Source organism: Hydra vulgaris, chromosome 05, assembly GCF_038396675.1.
Source record: "Hydra vulgaris chromosome 05, alternate assembly HydraT2T_AEP".
Classification (NCBI taxonomy): Eukaryota; Metazoa; Cnidaria; class Hydrozoa; order Anthoathecata; family Hydridae; genus Hydra; species Hydra vulgaris.
In genome coordinates this window covers 28,757,715-28,781,538 of record NC_088924.1, presented here as the reverse complement: position 1 = coordinate 28,781,538, position 23,824 = coordinate 28,757,715, and the positions used below count along the sequence as shown (strand labels likewise).

General features: G+C 28.6%; 1 protein-coding gene across 1 annotated transcript in view; it reads left to right on the top strand.

Moving 5' to 3' along the window:
- The window catches only part of nfkb1 (nuclear factor of kappa light polypeptide enhancer in B-cells), a 73,944-nt gene that overhangs the window by 26,106 nt on the left and 24,014 nt on the right, over window positions 1-23,824 (top strand). Inside the window, 3 exon segments of the mRNA NM_001280866.1 lie at window positions 10,869-11,068; window positions 11,682-11,828; window positions 11,923-12,024. Coding sequence (NP_001267795.1) covers window positions 10,869-11,068; window positions 11,682-11,828; window positions 11,923-12,024 — 449 coding nt within the window.

The following is a 23,824-nucleotide window of genomic DNA, read 5'->3' as shown; positions in this document are numbered from 1 at the left end:
CAACAATTAACACTGTCGCCGATTCACTTTATTTAATCCATGACAAAATTGATCAATTTATTGAGACGGATGGAAAAAATGGCTACGGTGTCTTGTATACAAAAAACTTGAAAAGCTGTATTGAGAAAAGATTTCCTCTTTGTCATACTGGAAACTTATTGAGTGCTGCAGCAAACTACTTAAATCCTGCTTTAAAGGGACTTCACTTGAAGCTCTTCAAAAAATTTCAAACAAGGATAATGTTGAGTGCCAACCTGTTGCCAGAGTCCTTTCAGCAGATTTGTCCCCTAATTCAAAACTGAAGCGCAAGTTAAACATCAGACTTGAAACACAAGAGCCAACATCTGAACTGAATCCTATTTTGAGCGAAATGTGCCAGTATGAATATCTCCCTGATGCCAAAAAAGACTTTCTGATTCTTGATTAGTGGAAATTGCATTCAAATACATTGCCAGAACTCTCTTCATTTAGCTATTCCAGTAAGTTCAACTAAATCAGAGAGAGTTTTTAGCTCAGGTGGAAATGTCGTCCGATCATCCAGACACAACTTACACCCAGAAAAAGTAGAACAAATCATCTTAATCAGAGAAAACATTGTCTTGTTGTAAAAGTTTGGCAAAAAAATTCTGAATTAATATTTGAAAAAGTTGTTTACTCAAATGTAAACTACTATGTAAACAAATGTAAACTAAATGTAACTAAATGTCATTTGTGTCTATTTGTCAAAACCATGTTTACATTTTTTTTTTTTTACTTGGATTTTAATAAATTTGTTTTCAAAAATTGTTAAATTTCTCGTCTTGTTCTCTGTCTCACGAGAAGTACTAACTTCTCTTCTTGGTTTGAAAAAATCTAGTCTCGCTCATGGTTACTTTTGAACACTAAAAATTACGTACATGAATTTTAAAACCTGTTGACTTAAATTTAGTTTTAGAACATAAAAATAATAAATTTTACTAATTCTTTGCCCTCACATTTGGAGTAGGGATGGTAAATTTTTTTGGGTAATTTTGTTTCCAAGCTCCAATCACCACAATTTTTATTTCTTAATCTACATATAAATTGTAACTACGCTACAGCTCTGGCTATTACGCAGTGGTGTAGTGTAGTAACTAAATTACACAGTGGTGTAGCCAAATATTTTTGACCAGTAGGCATACGTGGCTAATGTGCCCAATTTCTGTTTCTCTGGAATAATAACTTTTCTAAAAAAAAAAGTCTTTAAATATATTTTGAAGCTCCTAAACCTTGCGGCCCTGAACACTGTTGTTTGTGGGATCATAGGTTTTGCTTACACTGGCCTTGTGGTAGTTAAATCACTGATGCTAAAGGCAGATAAAGATATTTACAAAAATAGTTCTAAACCTAGCCAACATGTTGGGCCCAAAGTAGGCTCAGTATGAATTATTTCATGGGCTCCACATGGGTTTCCCGTATGGGGCCCATTTACCGCTGGTGTCACATGGGGCTAATATGGACTAGCTTGTAAAATAAAAAATGAACCACCCTATAATTGGTATTATAAATATTATTTGCTATTTTATGGGTTAAAAATACTCTAGTCAGAGGTGAACACTCTTGGTTGCCAAATGGTGCCAATCTACCAAATTTTGTCAGAGGTGAATAAAAATATTCCTTTGATGCAGTAAAATCACCCAAAAGAGCGACTATTGATTTTTATTGGTAGTTCTAGTTTTTTTTGTTTTTTTAGTTCAAGAATTTTATAATAAGAATCTAAAATTACAATAAAAGCTATATTTTGAAAGTCACTGTGTCAAAGTTTGCTTTCTGCAATTTCTATTATTAATTAGAGCATAAGAAAATTTTATCGTTTAAACAAAAATACTATTTTATTTTTACTATTTTACAAATTTTATTTAAGGATTTACAGATAAACTAATAGAATAAAATTTGCAAAAAAAATAAATACTTTGACAAGCATTGTTAAGAATCGTTACAGAGCTTGCATTTTTTGTAAATGTTAAATGTATTCAGTTAGGCATTTAGTTTAATTTTTTCTTTTGGATTATTGAAATTATCTTTTAATATCATTTATGCAACATTTATTTAGAAATTATTTAGCTCATAAAAAAAAGCATTTAACTGCAACTGAGAATTTTTTTACAGAAAACCAAATTGTTTTATAAGAAAAAATTTCAATTTTAAAAGACTTTAAATTAAATATAATTTCAAAATCTTAAATTTAGCTTTGAAGGAATGTAAAATAGTAAAATGTTGAATGTAAAATTTAGTTTCAAATGAATGTAAAATAGTTTTGCAATTTTTATTAATGTTTTTTTCTTATCGTCTGCTGACTAATTACTATTACATAAACTAACATTACATAAAACATAAGTGTCTCCGTCATAGATTATCATAGATTAGGCGAAAGCAAACTAAAATCTTTATTTTTATTATAAAATAGAAGAAGTACTTTTGATTAAGAGAATACTTTTCACAAAAGTATTTAAAATTTTTTTTTTCTTATTCAATATATAGTAAAGTTCTATTGGCGTAATACATTCATGAAACTAAATTAGCTTTACAAATATCTTATTGCTAACTTATAAAATCTATCTATAACTTGTTTATAATCCTAATTTTTAAATACAACATTAAATACATAATAACTTAAAATAAATAATTAAATTGTGATAAACAAACAAAAGATTATGTTAAGTATAAGATTGTTTCTAGGGCCGACGACACAGGTTTTGAGGTGGGAAGGTGGGGCACAATTGTCAATTTTAAAAAAAGTCCTCTAGAAATTTCTTAATAAAAAAATAAATAAGGTCCTTAAAAAGTAGAAGGGGGAGACCTGAACTAGCAGTTCAGGAATATTATAGGAGAAAGCTCGGCATTAAAAACAAATCGAAAACTTTCTTGAAAACATGCCATTTTTTAAATTTCATTGTCCTGGTCACAGAAGCAAAGTTTTTCTGAAATTATAGCAAGTTCCTTTCTGTTCTTTTCTAATGGGTTAGGAAAACACATTTTCAACCCAGGAACAGAACAAAAGTGAAAATTTCTTACATAGTGTTTGTTACAAACATAACACTATTTGTTACATACATAACATATTTTTTACATACATAACACTCCAAATCTTTACAGTTACCTGCTACAGTTCTGTATCTGTAAGCTTGGTCAGCCAAAGGATCCTTAAGTATTTTGTCGGACAAAAACAATCTGAAAGTAGAAAAGAGATATTAATAGTTATTCCAATCTTATCAATAGTTAACAATATTATTTTTATTTACGCAAATTAATTCTAGTCTACACTTTGCTCTGTAATGAAAAATGACTAAAATATGCTAAAACTCTGCTGAATGCCAAAGTTTTATAAAAAATAGCGACAGGTAACTCAAAAAGTCAGCAACCAAAATTAATGAACTGGTTATTTTCAGTCACCCTTCTGGCAACTGACCAAAAGTCTGCGTGTACACCTCTGCTTGAATATACTATACTATAAATATTATTTGCTATTTAATGAGTTAAAAACACAGTTTTTAACCCATTAAAGTACTACCAGTAAATAATATGTAAATAAATAGTAAATAATGTATAAATACTAATATGAACTAAGATAAACAAAAAATATATCACCAAACAAAAAATAAATAAAACAAAAAACAGAATAAAAAATAAAAAGTATGCATACAACAATGAAAGGCCTCAGAATGGGAAAAAAAACATTAATACCAATGTGTAAACATAATTTGTGTAGTGATGAAGTAATAAACATCTCCTCAGAGTCGCGTCTGTTATAACTGGCATTTTGATGAGGATCAGCACTTATAACTAGTTTATCTCGTCAGACAAATGTCATCGGCACTTATGCTTATTTAAATAAAGTTTTACCTATAGTTAAGATAAGCTTGTTAACTAACTCATTTTCGTATTGACATTTTTTTTTTTTTTTCAGTTATTAATAAATAATTTGCTCCATGATCAGAATAGACTGTTCTGATAGTTTCAGATTTTAGAAGTATATAACATTCAGATAATATTTTTACATTCCGTACACTGTTTAATGAACAGTTTATGAAAAAACATATTAACATAACATAAACATTACCATAAAAACATATAACATATTATATATTCCATATTATTCATCATTCTGTGTTATAAATTATTTTTCTTGAAGCCTTGCATTTTTGAATGCTTTAGCACATTTGGCTCATTTTCCATTTCATTCTTATGATGCAGTATGCGAAGCCCCTCACATTCAATTTTGATGTGTATTCCACAGTTTCTGCAAACAAAATAATTTAAATTTGAAAAAAAACTCATAAAAAAAGTTATTATAAAAATTTTTAATAAAGTTAGTTATTTCTTAAAAATTTTCTAGGAGTTATATTTATTTCAGTTCATATGTATTTGTATTTATTGTCTGAAATGACACTATTATGGCCAGTACTATTACGGCCAGTAACCTCCACAAGAGTACAACCTCCTTAATCAAGTTAGTATCGAACCTGTTAAAAAACTCAACCTGGAAAACCTATAATACCTGGAAATAGCATGAATCCCAAAGAGAACCTGGAAAACTCAGGGATTTTTTAAAATTTTTATAAAATTCAGGGGAAACTTAGGAAAAATAATTTTTTTTTTTTATATTTTGTACAATAATTTTTTTTTTCAAATATATTTTGCTAATACTTATAATAATATGTTTGCAAGATATAGGTGTTATTGTAGAAGAATATGTTTAAGTAAGGAAAATAATAATCTCTTTGATGAACCAGAAAGAATATAGAAAAGTCAGAGAAAACTCAGTGAACTTGAAAAGTTTAACTCAGAGGAAAATATTCTTTACTCAGGGAAAAGTCAGGAAAAACTTTAAAATTTATAGTGGCAATTGTGCTCATTATTTTGTGATTATTTTGAAAATTTTCAAAACTTTTAAACATTCGGTAGTAATTTAGTGGAAGACTGCTCACTTCAAAGTAGTATATATATTACTAACTAAATGTATATTTTAGTAGCCTAATGTGGTGCTCAATTAAATAAAACTTTATATCCTAAAAAAATTTTTTATTAATTTTCTAAACAAAGACAACAAAAATATTCAAGATAACAAGTTAAGAGTTTAAGATAAGATTATTTAAGGTAACAAAACTCAACATAGTTCATATATTGTTTGTATAAGTTTTGTTCGTATATTGTATGTATAAGTTTTGTTCATATATTGTATGTATAAGTTTTGTTCATATATTGTATGTATAAGTTTAGCATAGTTTTCATGTTGTTTTTATTTAATTTGCTATCTTATTTTATGCTTTTTGTTTTTTAAATAAATAAATTAAATTTGTCAAAATTTAATTTCAGAAAGTGGAAAAAGTTTTTAATCATGTTATAAATAGTATTGCATAAGCGTGTTGTAGTATTTTGATCTGTTAATTTTATACCTTTATGGTAACTGTTTTAAAACATAAGAATATTAATAATAAGATTTAAAAGGTTTTAAAATAAGATGATTAAGATAACTTAAAAATAAATAAAGATTTTATTAAGTAAAATAAAAAAAATACTTTTACTTTTACACAGAACACCACGTTACAAAAGAAAACATACAAGTAATAAATTATATATCATAACCTAAGGGCTGGCAGTGATTGTCTAATCATAAATAACAACATTTTACATTTACCAAATCTTTTTTTTTTTTAAAGAAAAATTCATTTTAAATGTACTATCTAGCGTAAGCTGTCTATTTACTTTAAGCTGAACTACTGTTTGCTATAAGCTGACTTTAATAAATAAGAACTATAATTCCTAATTACTCATAGTAAAATAACAAAAAAATAAAACAAGGTTTATATTTTTGTATGTTTAAATGTTCTCATGAAAGATGTCGTCAAAAAGCCCTGTCAAATTTTGTTAGCTTTCAATTTTTTACTTTAACACATATTTCTTGAAAAAATAATTTTACTTATTTAATTATCTTACTAATCTTACTAATTTAACTATTGATTATGTATTTACAAATGTTATAAGATGTTAGTTTTATATTATTATTTCTATTTTAACTATAACAATATAAAAAATAAATGTGTTAACAACACACAAATTATTAAGAAGTTATTAGATTATAACACGTTTACATAATTATATTATTTCATCTTTAGGTTTGGCTTTATCATTTAAAATACAAAATTGATATTTTCTTATATTGAGTAGAAAATGTTATTAAACTAAATAAAATATATAAGATAACTTTTGTTGTTTAATAAAATTAATTAATAAAGATCAAAATGAAAATTAAGATAAAAACTAAAATTTTTAAAGCGTAAAATGTAGCATATTTTTATTTCAACATATTATAAAAGCATAGGGACAAGTAATCGTGATCTTACCTGAGGAACATTTTATTTCCAAAAATCTCTTTTAGTACGGTTATCGATTTTAGTTACGGTTATCGATTTTCACTTCTTTTTTTTGTTAAGATTAGCAAAACAAACAGAAAATAAATATTTAACAAATAAATTTAAAAAATAAGTTTAATGATGTTTTACTGAAAATTTTAGTTTAAAATTATATTTATTATATATTGATATTATATAGTAAATTTTTGGTATTATATAGTAAATTTTTGATATTATTTAGTAAATTTTGATATTATTTAGTAAATTTTTGACATTATATAGTAAATTTTTGATATTATTTAGTAAATTTTTGATATTATATAGTAAATTTTTGATATTATTTAGTAAATTTTTGATATTATATAGTAAATTTTCGATATTATTTAGTAAATTTTTGATTGCAACATTGGTTAGTAAGTCGATGTGAACTTATTTTTTGTTAAATGCTCTTTTGCAGTAATGACAAGACAGTTATATGAATATATTTATTTGCAAATTATAAAATTTTATTTTATTTTAAACTTACTTTTAAGTTTAAAACTCCATGACAGTTTAATAAGCCTGTTGTACATCTTTGATGAATTTGTAAAAATAATAATATTAATAATAATGTGAATAAAAAAACAAAAATAGTAACTATATCATGATAACTTTACTAAAAATTATAACTAATGATAAAAACAATGGTAAAAATAATTATAGTAAAATTTATAACTATGACAGAAATTAATAAAATAAACATAACAATTGCAAAAATTAGTCATAAAAACTAATAATAAAAAAGTTATTATAATAATTTTAAACTTATCAGTCGTGATATCGTTGAGTATCTGAAAGTAATGACAAACAAAATTCTAGTATATTTTGATACTTATTATAGTAAGATTTATACTTAGTCTTATTTTCATAGTGTAAAAAATAATTTTCAGAAATTAAGACCACACAACACTAAATGGTACCAAGTAATACCTCAACGTAGTAATTTATCATCATTATTGTTATCATTATTATTTGTATTATTAATACTATTTCATGGTATTTACTTAACATTAGTTTTTGACTATTTGTAAATGACTTATATATATCAACCTATATACTAATGATATATATTGAAAATATATATTGATTGGTATATATATATATTTTTTTATAATTCACCTCCCCAAGGCCGAGAAGGCCACTACAGATGAGGAGGCTACTTGTTATAATACTCTCTCAACTCTCTAACTCCGAAACACGAACCTTGACAAACAAGGCCGCTGCGCGGAGAAACAAGTTAAGCACGGTACTACCAGGAATGTGGTGTTAATCGAACTCTGAATCTTTCGGCACATATATATATATATATATATATATATATATATATATATATATATATATATATATATATATATATATATATATATATATATATATATATATATACCAAAAGCATCATAGGGTAATGTCATGTGTATTGTAAATAATATATTATGCAATAAAAGGTAATAAAAAACTCTGTTGAAATATAATCCATAAAAATGACCGACTCTAGATGGATAAACATCCAGCTTTTTGGCTTCTATTTTTAGTTAATATAGAGGTTAGACCCCACAGGTTTTCTGAAACACATGGCATTCATGATGTGTATTTTGTTTCAGTTATTAAAATGTATAGTGTGTATACATATCAAAAACATAATAGTGATTTATAGTTTTACCAAAATCATTACTTCTCATAACTCATAGCATAGTGATTCACTAAATGAATCACTATGCTATGTTTTTGTAAAATTAAATTTTTTTGCTGTGTAAAAATGATGAAAGATTTTTATTATTTTTATGTTATTATTTTTTATTATTTTTATGTTATTGCATGCATCAAAAACTAGTTTTTTTTCGGAAACTGTTTGCATGCATCATGTTTTATTAAGGCACATATTAAGGAAATAATATTTGCTTAATATTTTTAATAATACTCCCTCAATATTTCCGAAATATTGAATTCTCTATTGCACATCTTTTAGGTCCTAACAGCAAGGGCATGTGCTTTGTGGATGAGGGGAAAATTTTGAAGTAATCAAAACTGCAGTAAAGAAAGCTATGGAAGAACTGTCAAAAAAAGAAATTTTGGCTAGCCAAAACACTCCTTCCCCTTTAATGTTGGATGATGAAGATGATGACAACTTTGATTTCACTGAAAAACTGAGGAAGAAAGTGTTTGGTGCAGGTTACATTAATCCTGGAGGTGAAACAAGCACCAAGAAAGCCATTTCTGCTGAAATTGAAGGGTATTTGAATTCAAAACTAGTTCCAGCAAATACTAATGTACTGGAATTCTGGAAACAAAACCAGTATATTTATCCAATAATGTCAAGGCTTGCCAGGAAAAACCTCTGTATACCAGCTGCATTATCGACATCTGAAAGAGTTTTCTCAACAGCAGGGAATATATATAGCTTGAGAAGAACCAATCTTTCAATCTCAAAGGTTGAGATGTTGGTATATATGAAAGAAAACACTAAGCAACTCAGCAAAATTCAAGACATTGAGTGGCCAGGAAATGAATTTGAAAAATGAATAATTTTCAGTGTGATTTTGACTTTTTTTATTTCTTAACATGAAAATCATTTTGTTTCATTGTATATTTGAATATTGTAAATAAATAAAAATGAATCTTGTTTCAAAAGCATTCTTAATTCTGAATCCGTATAAATCCGTAAAAATAATATTGGTTCGGATTCCAATTCAAAACAAAATTTTCAAATTGCAATCCGATCCGAAAGCATTGAATCAGATTGCAGTCCGAAAAAGTAATCCGAAAAAAATTTTAATGAATTTTTTCCCAATACATTACTTTTGGATCAAATCAATCCGTAAGTAATTTGAACCGTTCAGCATAGATAGTTCAGTGCACAATCCGATAAACAGTAACGGATAGGCGGTCTCTATTATACATATATATTATATATCATGGTATATGATAGTATATTATATTACCATATGATAATATACCATGATATATAATAATATATAAATAATAATGATTACAGCAAAAACTTATACTGCATGAAGCAATATTATAATTTTAATGCAAGGCATTTATAGGCAGTGTTCTAAAATGCTTAATGTCCTAAATTAATAATTTATATATTTAATTGATACCGTTGTTAATAGACTTTTGCTAACTCTTTTACAAATTAATAATAGTCTTCAGCTCAATGCCATGTTTCATCTTTGTCTGAGTTTCAGACCTTTTAAATGGTTGGCCAGGGATTGAATATTTTTGAGGCGGTATGATTTATCATGGACCAGAACTAGAGAGGGTTTTAATCATGGGCAGAAACCTAATATTGATATTTTAAAACTTTACAAGGAAGAAATACCTTAAATCATGCAGATCAAATGTCTCTGCAAACTAAATGTTAGTTACTTATAGTTTTACTTTTTTGCATTACTTTTGTACAAAATCCTCTCAAAGTTATTGTTGAATATAAGTAAATTTACTTATTAACTATAGTTTACTTTTAATTTACTTTACAAATTATATAAAATGTAAGATTATGTAATTTAAATTTTGTTTTGTATAATTTATTTTCAATCAAAATTTTTTTATTACTTTTAAAATAAAAAATGCCTACTTAAAAAATAGTATTTTATTTGTAAATTTAATTTACATGTGGTAGCATAATTTATGTAATTCATTCTAATATGCAAGTTTTTTGACAAATACGGTAATATAATTTTTTTTAAATTAGTTATTTTTATATGTAAATTACAGTTTGTGAAACTATTATGTGATGTAATTTAAAAAAATTAATTACTTATGCAGAAATGTAAATTTCATTTGAACATATAAAATTATTTATGTAATTTACTTTTTCATAGATATTAACTTACTGTGTAAGTACATATTGTATATTACCATGATAAATTCAACCTCACTCTGGAATTATTGTGACAATAAAAATAATTGCAACATATTACTGTAAATAAAATTACTAGGAGATATTCTCCTGAAACTAATTACTATTTGATTAAACAAATTACTGGAATACTGTTGTAACATTTTTTCTTTAAATAAAAAAAAGCTTTAATTTGATTACATGGTTTGGTTATATACATATTTGTATTGTTTACCTTATGTATAATATATACATAGTCTTGCATTAATAAATAGGACAACCAACATGCTTCTGTATATTAAACATTTAATTTGTTCGCACAAAAGTTGAATAATTTAATTTTAAATATTTATAAAATAATTATGATTAAATAAAAAAAGTTTTTATAATTTTTTATTACAGTTATTTCCCAGTAAGTCAAACACCAATTAACTGTTTTCTACAGCCCAATTTTCTACAGTCCAGTTTTCTACAGTCCAGTCCCTTTAAAGCAAAAATTGTTTTACTTCACTTAAATCATTCTTTTAGTCGAACCTTTTTGTTTGGTCCTTTGGAGGTTCAAGTTAAAAATAATTTACTGTATTATTATTTTTTACTCATTTAAATTAATTTAGACTAGAGCATGTAGCTGTTCAACAAGAAAAAACAAAAGAGACAAAAAATTTTTTGTTCAAAGAAAGAGTGCTTCAGTCACAGTATCTTAAAAATTATAAAAATATAACTCCTCCTATTGATGTTGAAACGTTTGTGAAACAACTTGAAGACCGGAAAGACAAAAAACTTATTAATAGACTAACTGGTGTTGAATGCAGCAGTAAGTATTTATTATTAGACTAATGGTGTTGAATACAACAATGGTGTTGAATACAACAATATTTTTTTAGTTTTCTTTAAAAAGATAACTTTAGTTTTAGCACACTTATGCAAACATTATTTAGGAGTTAATTTAAATGAGTTTTAAATGAGGATTAAATTAAATGAGTTAAACCTGGGAGTTATATTAAATAAGTTAAACTTGGGGGTTAAATTAAGTTAAATCTGTGAGTTACATTATATGAATTAAACTTGGAAATTAACTTAAATGATTTAAATGTAGGAGTTGAATTAAGTAAGTAAATGTGAGAGTTAAATTAAACGAGTTAAATGTGGAAGTTAAATTAAATGAATTAAAGGTGGAGGTTAAAAAAAATTGTTTTTTATTGCATTAATAATCACTTTTTTTAACTTTGAACAGTTACCGATTTTAAGTTGTAAAAAAATTAAAAGTTAAAATGCTATATTCATTAATGTTATTTATTATTTTAAAGTCATTTATAAAACATCATATCAGTTATTGCTATTATTTTTTATAGTTATAAATTCTATAAGAGTAAATAAACAGTGCAAATCAAAAATTTATAAAATTTTTTTGTTATTAAATTTTTCAGAAGATTTACAGTCTGAAGCATCTTCATTAATGAAAGACTTGGATGTTCACTCTGTAGTTCTTGCTTTTCACTGTTTTCTTGAAGACAGAGATGGTAGATACACGATTAATTTGCCTACTGTCTATTCTGTGCCAATTTATGATGGCAGTTAGTTATTTTTTATAATTATTTGAGTTTTTAAATTTGTTTCTTTTTTTGATTTTAAATCATTTTTATATATAATTTTTTATTACATTTTTAGAAAACAAAAAAGGTTGTGAATATAAAATACTACGATTGAGCTCAGTTAGTGGAACACCCAAAGGAGGAGAGGAAGTTTGGATGTTGTGCGACAAATTTGATAGTATTTGTTAATTTTTTTTCTTATATGTGTGAAACTTTTATTTGGATTTTTTAAATCTATTTTATCTAGGGAATTTAAAATATATAAGTTCGTAAATTTTTTACATTACTGAAAAACTTTACTTTACCTTATAGTCAAACTTTAACTTTATCTAATGGTCTGCTGCTACAAGGAAGTGCCGCTACATGAGCTGAGAGTTTGCTTGGGGCAGGCAGTTTATCAAAAAATGAAAATAAAAATTTTTTAAACTTTTTCTGGTCATTAAAACAATTTTTTTTTAAAAAAGCATCAACTATATATATATATATATATATATATATATATATATATATATATATATATATATATATATATATATATATATATATATATATATATATTTATATATATATATATATGTATATATATATTTATATATATTTATATATATAAATTTATGTGTACATATATTTATGTATATATATATATATATATATATATATATATATATATATATATATATATATATATATATATATATATATATATATATATATATATTTATATATATTGTAGAAATTATTTTAATATTTTTAAGAGTACTACACTAGACCACACCAGAGTATAAAGAACGGTATAACCGTAGAGGAAATTATGTATGTCATATTTGTAATACAAATATATATTTTTAAATACAAAAAGATACAGCTTTCTTAACTTTATCTGTGTAACCAAATGTTAGGTTATGTAATTTTGATAAGAATTTTTTGTTGTGATAACTTCTATAAACATTATTTAAAATTGACTATTTGTTCAACCAGACAGACAAATAACCTAAATATTTGTATGTTTTTCAAATTAATGTTAATATACACTCTTAATAATAAATTAGCGTAGCACAGTTTTTCACAATTTTTCTTGAAGCGGTAGTGGTGTTGTGGTAAAGGGCTTGCTTCATAAGCGAGAGGTTCCAAGTTTGAACCCCACCATGTCCCTAGTAGTACCACGCTCAACTTGTTTCTTCACACAGCGACCTTGTTCGTCTAGGTTTGTGTTTTGGAGTTATAGAGTTGAGAGAGGGTTATAACCACAATTAAGTAGCCTCCTCTATTGTAGTGGCCTTCTCGGCCTTAGGGAGATGAATTAACAAAAAAAAAAGGTCAGAAGAGCAGGTTAAAACTATATTTTTAAACTAAAAAATGTTGTGTTTTATTTTGTTTAATGCATCTTCACTATTATAATTGTTTAATTTTATCTTCGCAAATGGTTATTTTTGCAGGCTTCTTCAAAAATGGCGGGCTATAGCCTGTACTTGCCTCCACACCGTGTAAGTCAGTTTAGGCGGGCAAAATAAAATCCGCGCAAAGTATATATTTTTGTTAAAAAAATGTTAAATATCTTGATGTTTTTTATTTAGGTATTCTTTAAAAACTTCTCAATTGATGCAATTTCAACATAGATAGCAAACTTCAAGTGTTTCTTTTTTGAAATGAAAAAACAAAGAAAATTTAATTTTGCCTGTGCTTAAAAAAAAAAAAAATTTCTTAATTATTATGTAATATTATGTAAAAAATATAAAAATAAAAAGTTTTTTTAAGCTGTGGTAACTATTCGGTATTATTGTTGTGCTATTGTGTTATAAGTTAAATAATTAGTATGTTAATAAGCGAAATAAATCTTAGGTGTTGAAGTTTATTCTGTAGTTTTATTTTATTTTAATGTTTTGTATTTGTGTTTTATCTGTAAAAAACTCATTTTCATCATCATTGCTTGGAGGGGGCATTTAAGCTTGATAAGGATCTCACTTCTGCTACAGCATATAGCTCATAATGGCTGGTTAACTTTGTGCTCGAGACTTCTTACTCCGGATTCTATTCTTTATCACTATAAATCTCAAATCTGGCCTTGTATGGAATATTGTTGCCATATCTGGGGCAGATCTTCTAATGACGCCCTTTCTCTTTTAGGCAAGGTGCAAAAACATATTGTAAACATAGTTGGACCTGCTCTTGCAGCCAACCTCCAAACATTATCACATCATCGTAATGTTGCTTCTCTTTTTTCTTTTCTACAAATATTATAATGGGCACTGCTCTAAAGAGCTAGCATCTCTTGTGTCATCTACTAAAATTCATTCTTGTGTTACTCGTCATTCAATTAAGTCCATACTTTTTCTGTGACTGTTCTTAAGTGCTCCAAAAACTCTTATTCCTCTAGTTTTTTCCCTGAACATCAGTTCTTTGGAATTCGCTTCCTTCATCTTGCTTTCCTGATTCATTCAATTTGCAATCTTTTAAGTCTATCAATCGTTATCTTGCTCTACAATCTTCATCTTTTCTCTTCCACTAACTTCCAACTCTAATAGTGGTTGCTTGCAGGTTGGAAGTAATGATGTTGAGAAAAAAATTTGTGTTATGCATTTAGTTAGCATTTTCTTTTTTTCTTTTTCTTTTTTTTAAACATCTTTACTGCCAACAAGGCTTCAAGCAACCACTATTAGAGTTGGAAGTTACTGGAAGAGAAAAGATGAAGTTTATAAATCAAGCTTTGTGATTCGTTTTTGTGACAACTCTAATCATTTATTTTTTCTCCTTGATTTATGTCTTGTTTCTGATCCTAGTTTGTGTTCAGTTTCTCCTTTTTCTCACTTAGGTGGTTCTGACCATTTTGTACTTCCTTTTCGGACTCACCCTATCATTGCACTACTTACTAGGACCATAAAGCTAACTGGGGTTCTTTTTATGGTTTTCTTTGTGACGGTCCTTGGGTTGATGTTTTTTCTCTCTCAGCTGATAAAAGAGCCTCCTATATAACCTCCTAGATTTAGGTAGGAATGAAAGCTTTTATTCCTTCTCATCTGTTCCAGGTCACGCCTCATTCTACTCCATGGTTTACATCCTCTTGTGCAGCTGGTATATCTAATCATAATCATTTTATTCATCTTTTTCAAAAGAACAACTCTTTTGAGAACAAATGATGTAGAAATAGATGTAAAAAGGTGCTGTCAGATGCAAAGCTCCATTATTCTCAGTTCACTAAATCTCGTATCTTATTTCAGAAGTTAGGCTCTAGAGACTTTTGGAAAATCTTTAATAGCGTTTTTAACAAGTGTAGGTCTAGCATTACATCTCTCATTCACGGGACTGATTTTATTATCTCTCCCAAGGAAAAGCCAGAACTATTTGCAAAGAAATTTTTCTTCTAATTTGACTCTCGAATCTTAGGGCCATTCTCTTCCTTTCATTCCAATTAAACAGGCTAACCTATTTTTAGATATTCAAATCACTCCAGCTTCCGTTGCTAAAGTCATATCTCAATTAAACTCTTCTATGACTTGTGGTTCAGACAACATTCCTGTCATAGTCTTACAAAATTGTTCTCCAGAACTCACTATAATTTTTTCTAAAATTATTTTATAAGTGCTTGACCGAGTCCTTATTTCCTGTATGCTGGAAAATAACATCTGTTGTTCCAGTTTTCAAAAATTTTGGTGAACATTCTGACCCCTCCAGTTATCATCCGACCAGTCTTCTTTCTTTTATTAGCAAGATCTTTGAGTCTATGATAAACAAATTTCTCACATCCCATCTTGAGTCAATTAACTTGCTGTCAGACTCCTCTTGCTCTACTACTGTGACTGAAAGATTTTATTGTGCATCAGATGGAGGCGTTGAAGCTAGTGCTATTGCTCCTGACATATCTAAGGATTTTGACAAAGTTGGTCTTCTCCTTAAGCTTGTTTCATATGGTGTATCTGGAAAAGTTTTTAAGGTTATCAAATCGTTTCTTTCTAACCACTTTATTAAAAGTATCCTCGAAGGCCAACTCTCTTCTTTATTTCCAGTAACTCTAAAGGTTCTATTCTTGGGCCTGTTTTGTTTCTTATCTACATTAATGATCCTATCAACCTTACATCTAAAGTAACTCTTTTTGCTGATGACTCAACTTTATACTCCCGTCTTGAGAAAAAGTTTTCTCCTTTTGATTGCTTACAACATGCAAACAATCTTGAATCTGATCTCATTTCTGTAACAGATTGGGGCTCACAATGGCTTGTAAACTCCAACATAACTCAATTATTTACTGCAAACAACTATTGCAATACTGTCGACATTCTTATATTAATGAATGGCAACCCTCTCACTGAGTCCTCTCTTTTATGTCTTCTTTGATTATTGTTCAGTACTGACCTCTCATGGAAACCATATATACAATTGATTGCTAAATTAACATCTGCTAAGGTTGCTTCTCTTTATTGTGCTCGCCATTTTCTCTCTCCTGATTCCATTCTCTACTTCTGTAATTCTCTTATTCGTCCCTGTATGGAATACTGTTGTCATATCCGGGCTAGTTCTTCTAATGATGCTCTTTCTTTTCTAGACAAGGTCCAAAACACATTGTAAACATAGTTGGATTCGCTCTATCTGCTATGCTTGAGCTTCTTTCCCATCATCATAAAGTTGTATCTCTTTTTTTTTCTACAAATACTATGATGGACACTGCTCAAACGAGCTATTATCTCTAGTAATACTCATTCTTGTTTGACTTGTCATTCAGCAAAGTCTCTTTTGTTTACTGTATCTGTTTCTGCATGCTCTAAAAACTTTTATTTTATCTTCATGTATCATGTAGATTTTTACTTGTAAACACCAAAGGACTAAAAAAATCAGAGAAATAAAAATTAAAAACAAAAAAATATTTAAATATGTTAGCAAAAAAAGATCTATCTTTCATATAAATGTAAAGCATAACCACAAGAGAATGTGATAAACAACCTTAGCAATAAATATTTTAAAAAATGGAAATTTAAACCATAATCATTTAATACAGAAAAATTTTATCTTTTAGTAAAATAATAGTTAAAAAATGACTTTAAAGATTGTAAATTATACAAATCAGGAAAACAAGATGAAGGGAGCAAATTCCAAATAACTGATGTTCAAGGGAAAAAACTAGATAAATAAGAATTTTTGGAGTACTAAGGAACAGTTACAGTAAAAGGATGAGACTTGATTGAATGATGAGTAACACAAAAATGAATTTTAGTAGATGGCACAAGAGACGCTAGCTCTTTCGAGCAGCGTCAATTATAGTATTTTTAGAAATGAGAAAGAGAAGCAATGTTATGACAATGTGACAATGGTTGAAAGTTGGCTGCAAGTGCAGGTCCAACTGTACTATACTAGTCCAACTATTTACAATGCGTTTTTACACCTTGTCTAAAAGAAAAAGGGCATCATTAGAAAATCCACTACAAATATATGGCAACGTTATTCCATACAAAAAAAGGATTTGAGATTCTGTCAGCAATAAAGTTTAAATTACTTTAAGTATATCATATTTTTATAGAGAGAGAGAGTGTAGAGTTTAAAAGTATAATATTGCTATATTCTAACAAACCAGTAGAATTACCAAATATAAATTTATCCAACTAGAAGTTGTTTAGTTGCTGTTTCAAGAAGGTTTTGATTGTAAATGTTCCGAAGGTGGTTGGCTAGAATTGATCCTTATCTTGCTCCTTAACTTAAATGAAAGAAATTTTAAACCTTTTAAAATTTACAACCTCTGTTTGAGATTGATACACTACTATAATATAGGTGACCGGCATAAAAATTTGACCAAAAAAAATTTGGGTTGGGTTCAATAAAAAATAGGGCTCTTTACATGCTAAATTATATTTTTTTAATTCAAAATTCATATTATATTTTATAAAAATATAAATGTATATATATATAAATATATATACATCATCTTCATCATCATCATGATCATCATGATCATTATCAAGCATTAGCCTTCCTTTTGCTGTTTCTCTAATATAAAAAAAAATGTTGTTCAATACAAGGTTTTTTCTAATCCTTTTTTAATCATCTCCTTTTTTGGCAAATACTACACTATATAAATACTAAAGTTTATACAAATATGTATAATATGCCAGTATCTAAATAAATAGCAAACAAATGTTTATATCCATACATATTTGTCAGGTCAGGTTATCCTGCTACTGGTAACATGTAATCCAGTACAATCTGCTTCATGTCCTGCTGCCTTGTAGGATACGCTTTTTTAGGCAAAGGTTAGGAAAAGTCTACTTTAACTTAAAACACCCCTTGCTTTGGTGCTCTTGGATCAGTAAAGACTAGAGATGGTGTCTCGATAAAAATACTCATCTTGGGCAGATGCTAAATGCATCCAACTACTGTCTTGTAGGAGGCCTCCTAGGCAAAGACTTAACGGGTAAACAGATTTTATCTGTTGACCAGCCTCACACCCCTTCTTCATCTATTAGGCTGGCACAGATCTATTTTTAATACATTGTTTTCAGTTCAGGATGTTGAATGACAAATCTTCTTGACTCAATGCATGGGTTTTGCTTGGGTCTCTGCTTTTATGACTCATTCTATTATCTTCTAATGAGGGTACAGCTCTAATACTTAGTTTTATGGTTCTTAGGCCAGCTGGTAGTCAGGTTTTGCAGCACTGTGGTGGCTCTCAGAGAGGCTGATTCCATCAACGGCTGAAAAATATCAAAGTATTAACAGTGCCACGTTGCACATTGTTGGTGTCCCTGTTTGTACTTTTGGTGTGCATTGCCAAGGCCACATTTGGAGTCCTTTGTTACAGCTTAGGGTTTATTAATAGTAATGAGGCAATTGCTTGGGCTATTAAACAGTGTTCTGAGTACTATCTATGCTTTGAGTCAAGTTCTTTAACAAATTTAAAAATGAACAAAGTACCAAAAAGTATAAAACACAAAAAACCATCGTCATTACCAAGTCCTCTAAACTTATCATTCACTAATATTCGTAGTCTTCAAAGTAACTTTTCTTCTGTTGAGTCTTATCTCTTGCAATGTTCACCAGACCTACTTGCTCTTTGTGAGACTAATTTGAGTTCAGCTGTCTCATCTTGTGATCGTAGTGTAGATGGTTATCTTCCTTTAATTCGTAAAGACTCCAATAGTCACATGCTTGGCCTGGGCATTTGCATTCATAAGAATTCACCCATTTGTCGGAAAACTAGGTTTGAATCCACAGGCTATTCTTTCATGTGCTTTTGTTCAACACCACTTCACTCTATCGCCTTTCTCTTTGTTCTATATCGCTCTCCTTCATCTTAAAGCTACACTCTTTTTGTTGTTATTTCTGATCAAATTGACTAAGCCCTCTTTCTTTATCCATCAGCTAATATTGTTGTTGTTGGTGACTTTAATGCTCATCACACTGAATTGCTTGGTTCTAGTGTCAGTAACTCTGCAGGCATTAAAGCCCACAACTTTAGCTTTTTTCAATCCCTAACTCAAATAGTCAACTTTCCAACTCGCTTTCCAGACAACCCGAATCATTTACCTTTTCTACTCGAGTTATATCTTGTTTCTGATCCAAGTCAGTGCTCAGTTTCTCCAAATTCAACCTTAGGTTTTTTTGATCATGGTTTGATCTCTCTAAAACTATTATCTCATTCTTCTTCATCATCTGAATCCCCTTATCATTGTACCTCTTACAACTACCTTAAAGCTGACTGGGATTCTTTCTGTGATTTTCATGGTGATGACCCTTGGGTAGAAATCTTTTTTCTTTCTGCTGACAAATGTACCTCTTACATAACTTTGTGGATTCAGTTTGGCATGGAATCTTTTATTCTCTCTCGACAATTCCAGGCCAAGCCTCCCTCTTTTCCATGGTTTTCCTCACATTGTGCTGCTGCAATTTCCGATTGAAACCATTACTTCCATATCTATCAGCAAAACAATTCTCCAGAAAACAGATGGCTGTTTATTGCTAGAAACCATTGTAAGAAGGTTTTGTCTAACGCCAAAGCCCGCTATAATTAGGTCATGAAATCTTGTATTTCATCACCAAAATTAGGCTCTCATGACTTCTGGAGAATATTTAATAGTATCAATAATAAAGGCAAATCTTTTATTTCACCTCTCTTGTATGGTTTCGACTTTTTCACCTTGCCTATAGACAAAGCTGAATTGTTTGCTAAGAACTTTTCATCAATATCATCTCTTGACTCCGCTAGTTGCATTCTACCTGATTTAGCCGTCAAACAGGTTGATTCATTGTTTGACATTCGTATCACTCCAGCTTCTGTATCTAAATTGATATCCTGCTTAGACTCTTCTACAGCTTGCAGGCCAGACAACATACCTGTTCTAGTCTTGCAGAAGTGTTCACCAGAGGTCTATACTTTCAAAACCATTCAACAAGTGCTTATTTTTCCAGCCTGCTTGAAAGCGGCATCTGTTATCCCTATTTTTAAAAATTCTGAAGAGCAATCTGATTCATCTAACTACTGTCCCATTATTCTTCTTCCTATCATAAGCAAGATTATTGAATCTTTAATTAACAAACACTTAATCTCTCATCTTGAATCTAGTAACTTACTTTCTGATCATCAATATGGATTTTGATCTTCTGATTCTACAGCTGATTTTTTAACAGTAATAACTGATAGGTTTTATTGTGCATTAGATAAAGGTGGAGAGGTTAAGGCCATTGCTCTTGACATTTCTAAAGCTTTTGATAACGTTTAGCATGCTGGTCTTCTCCATAAGCTTTCTTCTTACGGTATATCTGGTAACATCTTTAAGATTATTGAATCCTTCCTTTCCAATCGTAGTATAAAAGGTGTCCTTAATGGAAAGCACTCTTCTTCTTATTCTGTAACTTCAGGGGTTCCTCAAGGTTTTATCCTTGGTCCTATACTCTTTTAAATTTACATTAACGATCTCCCAGATATTCTCACATCTAAGGTGGCATTGTTTGCTGATGATACTACCATTTGTTCTTGTCATGATGAGGAGCCAACACTCTCTGATTGCTTGGAGGAGACATTTGAGCATGAAAAGGATCTCACTTCTGCTGCAGTATAAAGGCTCAAAGTGGCTGGTGAATTTTAATTCGGATAAAACTCAATTTTTTTCAGCCAATTGTTACCGCAATAGTATAGATCTTCCTATATTTATGTACTGTAATATACTCGATGAGTCAACTACCCTTCATCTTCTAGGATAAACCCTTACTTCCAATCTTTCTTGGAAACCATATGTCAAATCCGTTGTAATATTAGCATCTGCTAAGGTTGCATCTCTTTATCAAGCTCGACACTTTCTTACTTCGGATTCTATTCTCTATCTCTATAAATCTCAAATCCAGCCTTGTCCAGAATACTGTAACCATATCTGGGGCAGATTTTCTAATGATGCCCTTTCTCTTTTAGACAATGTGCAAGTTGCCAAAAATAATGCATTGTAAACAAAGTTGGACCTTGTGTTACTTGTCATTCAATTTAGTCTCATCCTTTTTCTGTGACTGTTCCTAAATGCTCTAAAAAAATCTTATTCCTCTAGTTTTTTTCCTCGAACATCAGTTCTTTGGTGTTTGCTTCCTTCATCTTGCTTTCTTGATTCATATAACTTGTAATCTTTTAAGTTGTCTTTTAATTGTTATCTGGCTCTACAATCTTCATCTTTTCTCTTCCAGTAACTTCTAACTCTAATTAGTTTTACTTGCATTCTTGTTGGAAGTGAAGATGCTAGTATATATATATATATATATATATATATATATATATATATATATATATATATATATATATATATATATATATATATATATATATGTATATATATATATATATATATATCTATATATATATATATCTATATCTATATATATATATATATATATATATATATATATATATATATATATATATATATATATATATATATATATATATATATATATATATATATATAATGTATGCATAGATACACCTCTTACCCAACCTCCTCAATCCAAACAAGTTTGAAAGTTTTTATTCATTCTCATTGGTTTTAAATCAAGCCTTATTTTACTCCATGTTTTTCACCTTCTTTTGTAGTTATAATTGAACCATAATCATTTTTTTGTCTTTTTGACAAAAACATCTCTATTGAGAACAAATATCTTTTTGTTATTGCAAGAAGTCAATGTAAAAAGAACCTGTATTATGCTAAGCTTCTTTATTCTTAGAATACTAAATTTTGTATCATATATTCTTTTATATCTTATATTGTTTTAATGTTGCTTCTCTTTCTCTTTTTTACAAATACTCTAATGGGTGCTCCTCTAAAGAGCTTTTGTCTTTTGTGCATCTACTAAAACTCATTCTCATGTTACACATTATTCAATAAAGTCTCATCTTTTTCTGTGGCTGTTTCAAAGTGCTCTAAAAATTCTTATTCATCTAGTTTTTTTCCTTAAACATCAGTTCTTTGAAATTCACTCTCTTCTTCTAGTTTTCCCAATTCATATAATTTGCAATCTTTTAAGTCCTCTGTGAATCATTATCTTGCTTTATAAACTTCATCTTTTCTTTTTCAGTAACTTTCAATTCTAATAGTGGTTGCTTGCAGTCTTGTTGAAAGTGAAGATGTTAAAAAAAAAAATACTCTTAGATGTTAGGTTCTAGAGACTTTTGGAAAATCTTTAGCAGTGTCTTTAATTAAAATAAGTCTCATATTACATTTCTAATTCATAGGTCTGATTTTATTACTTTTTATTAGAATAAGAAAGAGAGAGTTAATTGAAAACAACATTTCCTCTCTAAACTATTATTAAGTGCTAAATTTGTAAAAAAATTTTAAAAAATCTAGAAAACTCTTTGACCTCTTTAACTATTCTATGATTAGTCTTCTCTCAAGTTTTAGTTTCTTCATAGAAAAGTGTAAAGTTATAATCTTTTTATATTGCAATATTAAAGTCATTCGGAAAGCCTCTACTCTTTTTCATTCCCCGTAAGTTTAGGGGTACTGCAAGGTTCTATCTTTGCTGACAATCTTCCTTACAATCTTACATCTAAAGTGATATACAACTCAATTTTATACTCTTGTATTAAAAAAGTTTCTTCACTTTTTGATCGCTTAGAATAAGCAGCCATTTTTAATCTGATCTCTCTTCTGTAATAGCTTGGGGCATGCAGTGGTTTGCAGATTTTAACTCCAACTAAACTCAGTTATTTGCTGCAAATATTAAGAAAAACACTTTAAAAAATTTACTGTTTACAACTATTGCAATATTGTTGATATTCCTATATTAACAAATAAAATTTCAGACTAGAAATGACAGCGCTGGTCAAGCAAACTAGAAATTACAATGTGCAGGTCAAGCAGCACATTGTAAATGTAGTTAATCCTGCCTTATCTGACAAGCTTGAGCCACTCTCCCATTGTTGTGAGTTTGCATCTCTTTCTTTTTTTTACAAATACTATCATGGTTGCTGCTCAAACAAGCTATTATCTCTAGTTTAAAAAACCAAAATTTATTCTTGCATAGCTTGTCATTCAGTAAAGTTGCATTCTTTTATTTTATCTGTCCCTCCATGCTGAAAAAAATTTTATTCATCTAGTTTATTTCCTCGCACATCAATAAAACTTCAAAGCTCTCACCCATCTTTATACTTTGGTAACTCATACAACCTACAACTTTTTAAGTCTTTAGTTAACCATTTCCTTCCTTAACCCTACCCTTTGTTTTCTAGAAACTCGTAACTTAATAGTGGTTGCTTGCAAACTTGTCAAAAGTGAATAAATTTAAAAAAACATTTATATGCCAATTATTTATTATATAGTAAACGAGTGCATAAATTTATAATATATAAAGTAATTCCTAGTCCTGGCTATCAATCCATGCTAAATCTTGCTCAATTTGCTGGGGCTTGGTTTGTAAAAAGTCCCTGGTTACTTATTAGTACAAAGAGGTAAATTTTTATCAAAAAAAATTTTCCAAATAGCATATCTTATTTAAAGTTATTAAAGGCTAATGAAAAT